The sequence below is a fragment of the Cheilinus undulatus genome, linkage group 23, assembly GCF_018320785.1.
Source record: "Cheilinus undulatus linkage group 23, ASM1832078v1, whole genome shotgun sequence".
NCBI classification, from domain to species: domain Eukaryota; kingdom Metazoa; phylum Chordata; class Actinopteri; order Labriformes; family Labridae; genus Cheilinus; species Cheilinus undulatus.
Genome location: NC_054887.1, coordinates 24,306,724 through 24,320,991, shown reverse-complemented (window position 1 = coordinate 24,320,991; position 14,268 = coordinate 24,306,724). Strand labels below are relative to the sequence as shown.

General features: G+C 38.6%; 1 protein-coding gene across 2 annotated transcripts in view; it reads left to right on the top strand.

Moving 5' to 3' along the window:
- The first annotated feature begins 3,659 nt into the window (after positions 1 to 3,659).
- Positions 3,660 to 14,268, top strand: part of si:dkey-97m3.1 (fatty acyl-CoA reductase 1) — an 89,252-nt gene continuing 78,643 nt past the window's right edge. For both annotated transcript variants that reach the window (XM_041780570.1, XM_041780569.1), the window contains exon 1: positions 3,660 to 3,878. In XM_041780570.1, the coding sequence (XP_041636504.1) occupies positions 3,870 to 3,878 (9 nt within the window). In that variant the 5' untranslated portion in view covers positions 3,660 to 3,869. The remainder of the gene's footprint in view (positions 3,879 to 14,268) is intronic.

Genomic DNA, 14,268 nt, shown 5'->3' with positions numbered 1-14,268 from the left:
GGGTCTCAGTTTTGTCTCATTTCTTTGTATTGTTCATAAAAATAGGAATCTGTGCATCAAAGTGACAAGAAAAAGCCAACAAAGGAAACACAGGAGGAGAGATGTAACACTGCAGGAGCAGGTCGACGAGCCCTCCTGCAGAGGCGGTGCTGGTCTGGGCTGCCTGCTGCCTGCTGGAAGCTGCTGGCTGGTGCCTGTTTTCTCCACAGGGGTGAATCAATCGAGAACTGTGCTTATGTCTCCACAGGGAGAAGGGTAGGCTTAATTTAGGCCTCAAATGACTGTTCTGCTCTTCTTGAGGAGACACCAAGGACTTTAGAGTGCTACATGTATTGGGGATGATACTTAATACGTTTCTTGGCCCAATTTGTGGGTAAGATTATGCAGAGGGGTGGTTTTGTGCTGCAGCTTTATGACTCGACAGCCATGGACGCAGTCCTAATGTATCTCCCAAACACACCCACGGTAATGTCATTGACAGTGTGCATGACTCAGATCTTCACAGCAGTGTGTGATGGATTGCTTTACCTCCTCCGCCAACGTCTCTGGTGTCGTCCCTCGCTGAGTTCCCTTCATCCTGTAGCATCTCATTGACGCTGAACTCACTGCAAGTGAAATAACTGCAGTGCAGAGATAACACGGAAGAAAATGACTTCATCCGTCAAGAAGACACCAAACTAATCTTGAACAGCGTATCCACTGTTGCAGGGAAAACAATCAACTCATTGGCAGTAAGAAAGGCCTGAGCATGCACGGATCCATGCACTGCAAGCTTAAAACACATTTACAGCGCTTTCAGTTTAATTAAGTGGTGCATACAGTGGCTTTTCAGGTGTCAGCAAATACTTGCATGCTAGAATGTGTAAGGCTGCCTCAGGGGAAACAAATATTTAACACATTATATATTACACAACAAGAAGGACCTGCAGGAGTGAAGGGGAGCACTGCTTCAATGTTTTAATGTAAAACAAAAGGAGGATTTCCTGTTTAGGCAACATGCTGGAGCATGTGTGAATATACTTTCAGGATTTACTTCATTGCCAAGTTTGCACCCTCCTCTATATGGTGTATACACTGTTTTCAGGCTGCATTGCCTTGAGATAGTAGCAAAGATCACCTGCAGGAAACTCCTCACCTCACTGACTACCTGAACTAAACCTGCTCCAGCGTGTGCACATATCATCCTTTCTCTATGCTTTTAGATCTGATGCATTTTTGTTCTCTCTCTGCAGAGAAGCTTTCATAGATGGTAAGTCAAATGCCATATGAAGTTGATGCAATGAACAGTGAGGTGGTATTTTCATGATAGCACATGATCATTCAATTTAGGATCAGAGTTTTGCAGCCAGCAGATCTTACCCTGCATGATGTTATGTGGGTGTCAGTAGCTAAAGGCCTGCCCTGACATGATACTGTAGCTCAACAATGAACAATAGCTGCAGTTTAAGGAGATTTAATAGACTCTGTACTGCTGGGACGAAGTCAAACATGCTTTGGAATAATCAAGAGACTTTCATCACATTTCGCTAACATTTCCATGCAAACAGGCCTGCCAACAGATTTGGCTGGGTCCATAAACCCAGAGACTGGGACCCTCCTCAGATGTGACTTATTGATAGTATCAGTGCATATGTGTTGGATCAGTAGCATTGATGCTAGTCTTGCTGAAACCTGGCATCAATTTTGTGCACTTTTTCTGCCTACTTTTCCTCAACCCATTTGTCAGTTCAAACTCATTTTGGCACTCTTAACCCATCCCACATACTAATAATACTTCACCATCTTTTCTGCACATTTTTGCCACTTTAAATCAAAATTCAATTTCATTTCAATCATTTTATGTTTTAAAACATTTCAAAAAACATTTCCCATTTTTTCCACTTTCAACCAATCTGCCGACTTTTTGCCTCTGTCAACCAATTTTACCTCTTTTGACAAATTTTTTTCCACCATTTAATCCTATTTCACTATCTTTACTGCCATTTTGCCTAATGTATCCCATTTTAGAAGCATTTAAATCCTATTTCATTAACTGTAACACACATTGTGCGACTTCCTGCCCATCTTTTGCCTCTGTGTACCCACTTTTGTCTCATTTAACCATTTTTTTTACACTTATCAACCATATTTTATCACCTTTTCTTCCTAGTTATACCACTTTAAAACCAATTTTAGCCACTTTTAGCCCCTTTTAACCACTTGGTATATCCAATTTTGCCATTTTACCATTTATATACCAATTTTTGGCTCTGTTAAACATTTTTTGCCACTATTGGCACATTTTCAACACTGTCCTTGCAGGTTTTTTTGCACTTTTCTCCAGTTCTGGCCAATATCTGACAATTTTTCACCTCTGTTTGCCTATTTTTGCCTCTTTTGACCAACTTTTGCCACTTTTTAATCCTATTTCACCACATTTTTCCCCATATTTGCCTCATATAAACCATTCTGCAGCTACAGTCATATTTCACCCCCTTCGCTGCCCATTTTTGCCACTTGTAACCCCTTTTCACCACTTTATCTGCCCAGTTTTACCTATTTTAACCCAATTTTGCCACTACATGCAAATTGTTGCCTCTGTTAAAACATTTTTGCCTCTTTTGACCCACTTTACCATTTTGAAATCCTACCCCCCCCCCCCCATTTTAGCTCTAGAACAATTTAGCCCCTTTCAGCCTATTTTTCCCCTCTTTTTACCCATTTTACCTTTTTTGTACCATTTTTTAAACTGTATTAATCTTATTCCACCTTCTCTCGCCCATTTTGCTTAATTAAACCAATTTCTGCCACTATTAATCCTATTGCACCACCTTTACTGACTATTTTTGCCTCTTTTGAATTTATTTAAATCATACTTTAACATCTTTTTCCCATTTTAAACCCTTGTTGCCACTTTTCATCTAGTCATGCCTCTGTTTACCCACTTTTGCCTCATTTTGTCACTATTAAATCCTCTTTTACCACTTTTACTGCCCATTTTTGCCTATTAAAATCCATTTTTTACCCTTTTCGGTCAAATTTGACCATCGACTCTGCCATTTGTGCCACTTTTGCCACATTTTTCCCCTTTAAACCCATTTTAATGCAGTTTCAAGAAAAGGGCTCTGGATTTTGTATAGATAAAAATATTTTATTTGATAAGAGTGGTTATTATTCAGGTAAAAAATAAAATATGGTTATCACAGATTAACTTAACATTAGACCATGATTTTGTTGACCTCCATGGGCCCCCAATATGGCTGGGCCCTTCATTGCTCCCCCTTTATCTCCCTTATGGGCAGCCTTGTATGTAAATGCACATAAAACACAATTATACCCATTGAGAGTACTATAGTAAGGTCATTTAACATTACATGTACCAAGGGCAGTCAAGGCAATGCATGTTGTTTCTTAAATATTCAACAAACCCGCAATCATTTGAGATTAAAGCTATTAAAATGCACTTACATTGAGGTAAGGAGAATTTAACGATCTAATCATTTATAAAGAAACCCCCTCTATATGCATATCACTGAGAGTGATAAAAACCAGCTGCCTAAACTTCCTCTATTTTTGAATGAAATTCGGCGTGACGCTCCGTCTGCATACGCAGGACGGCGTGTACCGCCGGGACTAGGGGAGGGCCCACGGGCGGGGTGACGCGCCCTGCCCACTCAGAACCTCGCATTTGTTTGTCAGTCTGTCTAGCTGCAGTAGTCTCTAGACAGACAGGCAGTCGGCGGAGCCTTACCAGGCTTTTTTAGACGGTGGAAGTACCCGAGCAGCCAGAGCCCAGGGGCGGCCGGTGGGAGGAGGCAGAGAGTCCGCAGCTGCTGCGCCGCACAGCCTCTTTGATACCCGCAAGAGGAAGGAGCCGCCCGCACCAACCGATGTCAACGGTAGGAGGAATTTGTTACATTTTTCTACTTTGAATCGACATGGGGTCCTCGTTTATCCTCGTATGAATATGAATTTAGAGAAACAGAGGTCTGTCATGGCACGCCGCTGCCGATGCATCTTTTACTGGTTTTGTAGGCTGTGTGGTCGGTGGAGGCGCGGGAGAGAGCATCAGCACGCCGGGGCTGCCTCCAAGCTAACCCACTTGGTAAAACTGACAGTATTTTGGCTTTAATGTTGCTCGTTTATTTCATTCTGAACGGGAGGGGGGGGGGTTGATTGTGTGTGGAGGCGGCTAGACAGGCAGTAAGTCGTAGCCGCCTCGGACAGCAGGGCGGCGGGCAGCTGGACCGTTCGAGCCGCAGTCAGCGTGGAGCAGCTGCGTCAAGCTAACGGTCGTTTGGATGAACGAGACGGGAAGTGGCGACGATAGCCTTCAGAGATAAAACGAAAATCACGACATAAAATAATAGCACAATTGAGCGACCAAAAAAGTTTACTACTAGTTAATTATAAATACCTGTCTTAAAAATACGTTTTGTATTCATCTTGGAGCCGCTTGGTCGTCTTCAATAACGGTGCTGTGGTGTAGCCCTCTGCAATGGTGGGTATATTAGCTTGTGATAAGTTACAGTTAGAAGTAGTAAAGCTAATATCAGGTGACACTAGCATACTTTTATTTTATCGAATGAGCACCAGCTCCTTTCTACATATAAAAATAAAGCTTACATGAAGAATATCTATATTATCTTGTTGCTAACAGCTGGAGACAAACTCTGAATTTAGCTATGTTATAAAACAATATCATTGCTAGCTAGTTTTTAGAATTTTGGTTAATGTCTGTTAAAATTAACGGTTAGTTGAAACACTTTGTAGATATTGGACCACTGCTTGGTCACCTAATTGTAGGGTAAATTGGGCTGTAATAATAGACTGTTTTAAATATTTTAGAACGCTTAGTGCTAACAATTAGTTGTTAACGTATTTTTGCAATTTCTACAGTGTTCGTTCTCACCTTTTCGCCAGCTTTTGGTCACAGAGCATTGAAATGTGTGTGTGCTTCAGTACTTTTCAATACTTTTAAGCAAGATATAGTACGTTTAACAACACGCTTCGTCGAAAATTTATCACAGTAATGCAAAATTTAGTCTTTTTTGCAGCTTTATCCACATTTAAATGCTGTTCACAGCCTCTCACTTTTTTTTAGTTTACTTTGAAAGCTTCCACTGGAAGTAGCTCATAATCAACGGTTCTGCGTTGACGCATCCGTGGTTGAACGTTGTCACGGATTTATAAAAAACGTCCCTTCCTTGCATTGTTTTTGGTCGTCTCAGTGATGACTTACAGTTAATCCTCACACAAAGGAGCCATTGTTAGAAAGCGGAAAGCCTGGACATATCCTCCTGTCGTCTTTACTGTGTTTAGCTAGATCAGTGTGTATTTGTGGTTTGCCATGTGGAGGCGAACCGTATGAATCACCTCCTCTCTGTGGAGGTCTTGCTCAGAGGTCTGACTGAGAAGACAGGAAGGAAAATGTGATTTCTGTTGAAGATTTCCATTGATTGGAATACTTCTGTTTTTTTTTTTTTTTACAAACAAAAATAAGTGGTGGCTCCTCTCCTGATGGGTGTTACATCACAAACCAGGATCTGGACTAGCCTGCTCTGTGGTCTCCTGCATCTTTGTACAACCAGCCTCTCCACCCATTCATTCTGTACGTGGATTGTCATCATAACTGCATTGCAACAACCAAACGTGCAAAGTTCAACAGAACTGAATGCCTCTTCTCCTCATATTTTTAATCTTAGTTAATTATTGTAACATTAATCCGCTGGACGTATGCCATATCAGAAATTTTAATATCAGAAGCTCTAACAGATCAATAATAACCTTTACACTTTTTTTATACAATCAAGGTATTCGTGAGCTAAAATGTCCCATTGAAACCAATTAAAACCACAGTTTTTGATTCTTCAGCCATCACAGTAAAAAAAAAAAAAAAACATGCATTTAATATTAGGCTTTTATCCTGGAGTCACTGCTTCAATTTTGCAGTTTTTCCCATTATTCATTAAATGTCAGCCTTTTCTCATATTTTGCATGCGGTGAAATTGCATGCTTTTTCCTGGTTTCTTACAGCAGTGGTTCTCAACTGGTGGGTTGGGACCCAAAAGTATGTCACGGGGTTGTTTTTTGTGGGTCCCGAATGTGTGCCCGGGTAAAAAATTGGGTCAAAGTCTGTGATGCACAGAAGCCCTAAGTGTACTTGTACTCATACGTTTACTCTATTTTCCATGAGGATAATAAGAATGCCTTTTTTCTAAAGATCTTGACTTGTTTATTTTGTCATCTTGTGATAAAAAAGCTGCTTTCTCCATGATGATTTCTTTATATCTGTAGAAAACAACCAAAATTGGCACTAATGTTACTAATGATGATTGATAGAAATGAAACAAATGCATCATGTCCTCCCAAAACTTTTGACCTGTTTCATTGTTCAGTCATATGTTTTGTACCATCTAAGGTCTAAACAACATTTTTTGATTTAATATATTGGAATATTTTCAAATTTTTGGAAATTTGGGTCCCCATTTCTCACCAACATATAGTGTGGGTGTTAGGGCCATACTAGATGGGAACCACTGCCTATAGGATCACTATCCATTCATTAAAATCTTAATATAAAATAGAAAAGTAAAATGCATAAAAATCAAAGTTGTTGCTCGTTAACATCACATTCAAGGCTGTTATAATCCCCATTAATAGACACCCAATTTACATGTAGTATGTTAAAAATGTTATAATTTTACTATTAAAAAAAGGTGTTTTGCACTTTTAATTGGCATAGAACATTTTTTTCAAATTAATCAATGTTTGATATTTATGATCAGTTCTGATCTAGACTTAGAAATTACTGCAACAAAAGGGATTTTTAACCCTCAAGCATCACTTTAATTAACAGGCTTTTCATGCAAAGGCTTATAATGGGGGAATGGCTGCTTTTAGTGATGAACATTAAAACTGACAAATTTTACTGTTTTTCTTAATATTGAAAGCATAACATTACAGAATGCATGAAAATATCATGCAATGGCTATGAGATCAAAAAATGTGGTTTAAATGGGAGTCAATGGGACGTTTTTGACTCGAAAGAGTCATAAATTTTAAATGGGATGCTACACGAAAACTAATCATTGACATGTCCACGCCGGATTTAGAAATAATGCCCAGCCATCAAACATTTGGTTTGAGGAAGATATCACATTTTTTCACTTTCTTTCATAAAAACATTGACTTTAAGTAATCAAACTGGTACTTAAAGGGTTAAAATCCTCAAAATGATTGAATGTTTGGTAGTTTTGTGCACAGCTGAAAAGATTTAATGCAAAAAAAGCAGAAAAATATCAATCTGGAAGTTTTCATAGCAGTTTTTTGAAAGGGGACATTTTTATCCTTAAGGGCTTTAAAGGGTAGTAAATTTGTTTCACAGTGTTTCCCTGACCTATTAGAGCAATTAGAATTAGAATTTGAAATTTGCCAATTAAAAAAATATTAGTTAATGAATGAATTCAACACAGTTACTTCATATCTGATATTTATGATCAGTTTTCATCTTGAAAAAAAAATGTAGTGCAACAAAGTTAAAAAAAATCATGTATATTATTTGTATTGTTATTTATGTATGCTGCCATTTTCGGTTACGAGGCCCCTTAACAACAATACTTTTACAGCATCTGGGGTTAGACAAAATTGGGAAAATATCAAAATTAAAAAGCAGCACATGGTCATAGCTTGATAATTCACATCTTCAGTGTTTCATTTTATTAGCACTTTCAGCAAGCTTTAAGACAAACAGCTCACAGTTGCATCAATTCTCATATATTTACACGCTTTACGTTTGACAAACCTGTGATTTCAGCCCTTTTGTGCTGCAAATTTGGACAAAAAAATTTAATAAATATTAGTTTTAATTCCCAATACACCCCTTACCTTTACCACTCAGCTTTGCCCCTACGATTTGCATGTTCACATCTGCGAAAGCTGTCTTTATTCTTGTCAGAACTGAGTGGTAGGGTGAAGTGCAGAGATTTTCCAGAGGCATTCTCAAAACTGAGCGTTATAGGAAATTTCCCACATGCCACAGGTTGATCCACTAAAGCATTTAAGATGATTTCTCTGAGATGCTCCTGACAACAGCACAGGATGTCCATGACTATAGATGATGGAAGAGGGTCTTGAATAGTCATCACAGATATTCAGGTTATAAATAGGGGAAATGGAAAGAAGAGCAGTGGTTATGAGCTATTAGTTTAAACCAGCTATTTGTTTGGTATATTTGCATGAAATTGACTAAATCTGTTCATCTGCAGATTGGCTTTTCTGTCAATTGATGAATTCATAACATAATTGTAATATACATCCAAACCACCAGATCATAGGTCTGGTGGTTTGCTGTGAAAGTAGCTGGCTGTAATGAAGTGAGTAGCCAACTGTTATGATGACAGCTAGCACTTGTGGAAAGCAAGCCGGCTCTTAAGATGATACACTGTTGAAAAAAATCCAAAATGTACAGGAAGATAAAGATGCTGCTTGGTGGTCAAGCCATTTTTTTAGTCAAAAATAAGAAAAAGTAGCTGGCCCTTACGAAGTGAGTAGCCAGCTGTTTCACTGACAGCTGGCACTTGTGGAAAGCTAGCTGTAATTTAAGATGATACACTGTTGACACAAATCCAAAATATCAAGGCAGAGCAAGTTACAGCTTGTGAGTCAACAAATTTTTTCAAGACAAGAAAAAGTATCTGGCCTCAGTGAAGTGAGTAGCCAGTTGTTTTGCTGACAGCTGGCACTTGTTGAAATCCCTGTACACACATCATTCATGCAAGATTCTTTGCTTGGCTATTAAGTGCACAAGGATGCAAAACAACACATTTAAGTTAGGAAAATTCATCACAGATGCATTTCACCCTTGAAGTGCGAGCATATATTATTCAAGCACAGCACCACTTCCTTTAAAATAGCTCAGGGCCTATAATAAACCACCCATGCATCATATGGTGCAAACAGTGAGCAGATTCCCCTTCAAAAGGTGTTGTGCTGTGTGATCACAAATTTAGCACAGTGCCTTCTGAGCTATAAGTGGCACACCGAGCGGTGTCTTGAGCTGGTTTCTAAATCTGGATGACAAATAGAGCTCTAATTATGACAGGATGACCTATATCTTGTTCTCTGATTGGCATTAGATGAGGATGCACGTGTGGTCCTGAAAACAGTGCTCATTAATGCATTTATAGCTGCATGGTAGCGCTTAGAAAGTGTTTTATTGTCAAACTGACTTCATAAAACACACGTGGCTTCAGTTTTATTTTACAGATCACTTTTTAGAGGAATTAAAAGATGAATTGTTTTGATTTTACTGCAGAAATTGAGACAAATCCATTAGAAATTGCCTGTTTTTGTGCTCCAGGTTCACAGCCTGCCTTGTTTACTTGCAGCCTCTTTTCTCCAGCAACTTTATCTTCCTTCATCATCCGCTTCCTCCCTCTTTCTCGACTCTCTCACTCTCTGTCATTTTTTATATCAAACTCAGCTTCACAAATCTGCTCTCTTTCTCCTCCGTCTCCTGTTGCAGGTCTCTATAAATCTTTAAAAGGCTTTGTCTGAGTGTGTTTGTGCTCTCTTAAAATCATCCTTCCTCTGAGAGTTTTTTTTCTTCAGTGAGTGAGAGCAGAGGCATGATGGGAAGGCAGCGTGGGAGCAGTTTCCTCCGTGTCCACAGTTTGAGGCGGTTTGAGGAGGCTGGGAGGTTGCTCCGTGCTTGCTCTTCAGGATAAACAGTCTCTGCAAGGATGTAAATGTCTTTTATTTTGCAGAGACTGTTAGTGTTTGGAAGAAGAAGGTATAGAAAGATAAACTGAGCATTATCATTCAGATCTGTTCACCTTAAAAAAGAAACATAGATAATCTCAGAGTGATGATTGAAGAGGTACAGTATACCCTCCTTCAGGGGAATTCCTCACATAGTCACAAAGGGAATGCTGCAGATTTATGGCCTGTCTGCTTCAAAGAAATGAAACCCCTGTATGCATGCTTTACATTACAAACACATTTTTTTTCTTAAAGATCATCTGAGGGGAAATTTTGTCAGGCTGGAAGTCTGTGTGGCATGTAAGATCACAGGTAAACAATAAATGAGAATATGCTGCTTTAAACTTAACTGACCATGCCACTACTTAATGACTCTTTATAGTGGCACTTGTGATTTGAATGATGTGGGCAAAAGTTAACAAGCGATGAAGTTAAATGTGGTTAATATTATTATGTTATGGGATAGATCATGTTTAAAAGGGAAACTGACAGAAATCACAGTGACTGGATCCATTAATCCTCCACTTTATCGTTCTTTTAGGGCATTTGAAATGTCACAAAAGTTCAGACCAAGAATACTTGACCGAATGAGACATTTCAAAACTGCACACAAATGTATAAACTACAAATGCAATATATATCTGCAGCTTATAATGAAACAATGCCATAAATGTTATAAATATCACACAAACGTAATAGCAGATGCCAACTGCAAACCTTGTAGTTACATTTGCAAGGATTTATTATGCTTGTGGGAGGGTAAAAATCCCTGCAAGTGAAAAATTCCCACAAATTTGTAATGTGAACATGAAAAACACAAGTAGTTGTCATTGCTTGTTGTAGCTTTTTACAACTGCCAGTGGGTTCAAATCACATCGAACATTTAGTCATGGGAATTTTTTTGTTTGCCATGAAACAGGATGTTTGTTTTTCCAGAGTCTTAAAACACTCATAGAGCCATGAATCTTTGCACTTTTTTTTTTTTTTTGCATAAGAAACGGAGAGGATTGAAATCAACTGGCAAAATCCAAGGAGCTCCTCTTGAATTAAACCCTCAGAGTAGTTTCATCTGATCCAGATATAAGCCATTTTACAGTTCATAGAACAACTGATAAAACAACTTATTTTTTTGCACATGAACAAAACTTGGCTGACTCTCCCATTAAAGCAAGCTACCATGTTTTAATCATACAGGGTACAAACTTCCTGCAGCTAAAAACAGATTTTGAGTGGCTGGGGATTTTTAGTCACAATAAAGTAATAAAACTGGCAGAGCAAACTGTGTTTCTATATGCTAGTTTTAATTTCCTTACACAGTTTAATCCACTCTGCTAAGATTTGTGGCTTTACCAGTGTTTAAAGACTCTGAAAAAGCTACTTCCTGTTACATGGCGAACAAAAAAAAAATTGCCTTGACTACATTTATTGATATCAACTTGAACTTAAGCTGCATCTAACCTACTGGCAGCTGTCAAAAGGATACAACCAACAACAATGACCACAAATGTTTCAATTATTTTTCCTAAGTGGAATTTCTACTGACAGAAAGTTTGTGGAGTGAGTTATTGAGGAGTTCAAACCAGCACTCCACAAGCTTTATCTACTGAACAGTATACTACTGGAACAGTTGTATTAAACTTTGACCAGTTTATCCAGAAATTAAAATCTACAGTACACTGACAGTCTTTCGATTGTTGGGAACATTCAAAGCGGTGTTGGAAGTCCCAAAGTCATAGGGGTTAATGCTCTGGGAACCATGAAAGTCTGTTTAAAAAGGTTTTGTAAAGTGTCGCATTGTTTTTATCATCAGTCTTTAAGAAAAAGATTCTTGCTGGAGTGTTTTTAACGTCTTTCTTTCCTCAGGCATATAAAGAACATTTCCACTTTATGCCAACACATACATAAAATAGCAGCCTTATGAACTTGATGAACCAGCTCACTTTAACGCTTGTTCTTTCGATTAGCAAATGTTTTGTTTTGTTTTTTCTGTTTTTACCTTGCAGTCATGCCAGTCAGACCAGTATCAAATATCATGTGGCAAAACTATGAAGCCCTGTAAAACAGCCAGTAAGATCTGATGAAGCTGTTGTTATGGGTGTTCCTATACCTGTGCATGAATGTTTCTCCTGGGAGTGTCAGTTTGATTCAGCACTCAGCTGCTGATGTTGAGGATAAATGAGCAGAAAATAGAGGCCACGGCCATGAGAGGGCAATCGCCTTGAGGATATAGTCCCTTTTTCTTGCTGTTCCAGGCAGAAATTCTTTCACCACTAATCATAATCAGTTCTTTGTGTTTACAGTCTTGGTTGAATTCGAGCCTGTTTATGATTTCTTGTGCCATGCTTTTAACTTTAATTGGAAAATAAAAAATCCAAAGTGATTTTATGTTTTATTCATCGCTTGATTTTTTTAAAATGTGAAATAAGTAATTTAACTTTAAATTTCTCTGTTTCTCATCTTGAAACATCTACAGTGTAGTTAATTCGCTGCTTTTCACATTAAAGTCAACAGTCATATTCCTCACAAGCTCATTGTGTCAGCAAGTATAATATGAGTCTGTATACTCTGTACAGCTTGGCTAATACTAGCAGCTAGCTCCAACTGCCTTCATTCCTCTTTGCAGATTTGTATTGTACTTTAATACATGGCCTCTTTTCACTTCAGTTGAGTAGTTAAACGTGTTTAATGTCAACCCTCGACAGCCTCCATACCACTTTATTCCCATTTACTACTTAAAAAACTGTCATACCATGCTGTTCCTACTACATGTTAACTGCTAAGCTACCGCTAAGCCATTAACTAAAGCTAGTTTGGCAGACAACAGCTAAAAAGAAAATAGTTTATGACTTTGGCTTAGAGTATATTTTGCTTCCATTTATAGTGGACTTGATTGGTAAAATTCTCCTTTTTTGTCCCGTTCTGTAAAACTGACTCTGAATTGAAGCAAATGAACACAGGAATGTGGCACTTTATCTTTCTGGGGCAGTTTTATCCTTCAATAACATGATATTGTGATGTATCACTATGTGATTGTCCTGCAGTGTAAGCAGATTATCACAGAACGGTATAACGACATTACAACTTTATTGTTCATAACCATATTAACCAGATAAGTTTCAGTTGATTGCTCAATGTTAAGTCGTTCATACCTACCAAAAAGTAATCATAGCCTTCCACAAGGGTCTGTGCTTGGACTTATTAATTTCATCTTATATTTGCCTCATCTAGGTGACGTTATGAGTAAATGCTCCAAAAAATGTAATCGCTATGCAGATGATACTCAATTATACATATCAATTAAGTCAAATGGCACCAGTCAGATATGCAAATTGGATGCATGCCTTAAAGACCTTGCTGACCAGAATATTTTGCTGATTATTTGGGCTGCTATATCGTATTGTATCATATCGTAAATGAAATTTGTATAATAAATCGGGGCCATTTCCAGACGACAGTGGTTGTTGGTTATCTGGTCATTACTCTAAAGAACTGATTGGAAACCGGTGGCTATCTGGAATAATGAATACATCCTAAAGCAGCTATAAAGCAAAGTACGCTGCTTGATGTTTGAGGTAATTGGGATGACTTTAAGGTATGGTCCTTTAAGTCAGCTTCTTAACCACATGCTGTAAAATAGCATGGGTAACCTTGCTCTAGCCCTTTTCATCTGTGTCTCCTGTGGGCCTCCTGACTGTTAACAACCAGACGGGGTGTTATTCTGTTGGGCTGTTTGACATTGAACCCACATGGACATGGTGCTTCTTTAACAGCATGTCAGTGGAGGGCAATGAAGAGGATTTACAGGCACTTCATGGCAGTGAGTCACACTGCTTCTGATGGATGGTGCCAATGACCACCACATAAGACTGGCTTTCTAATCACTAAACCACTCTAAGGTGCCTTGTAGTACATATAGATCATAGTCAACTGAATGTAATTGAAATGTATAAGGGTTTTTGCAGAAAAATATGCAAGTTGTTTGTAAAAGTTGGAAAACAAAGGAAAATAAGGATCAGAATGAGAAATATCCCAAGAAATATAGACTTCTAAATAAAGTTTCAGCTTCAGTGAACCAACAGCTCCTATTGACATAAACTATGGGACCAGAAAGTCAATATTGTGATAGACTGGGCCATAGTTAACTGCTAGTAAGTTGTGTGCTGACAGCTTAAGTAAAGGGAGGGAATATTCTTGCAGTTTGAAGTGAACAATGCAGAAAGCTGGCAGCACTTGCAACATCACTTTCCCAGTTACAGTAATCTGTCGGCTAAGGCGTGGTCACTTCTGCAGAAACACAACCCTGCAGGTAGTTCAGAGCTCTGTAATAGAATTTACGCAACTCAGCATTCACGATGTGGTTTCAGGCCTGTAATTTGTGTTCTCACAAGTCCAAACACACTTTAATTCAAGAGGGCTTACGGTATGTGAGTAGTGACTCACCTATTGTGAAAATGGCCACCCAAGAGTTAGCAGTATGGTCATGTGCAGATAAAACTTCCATAAGAGAAGAGAAAGATTCACAGGGTA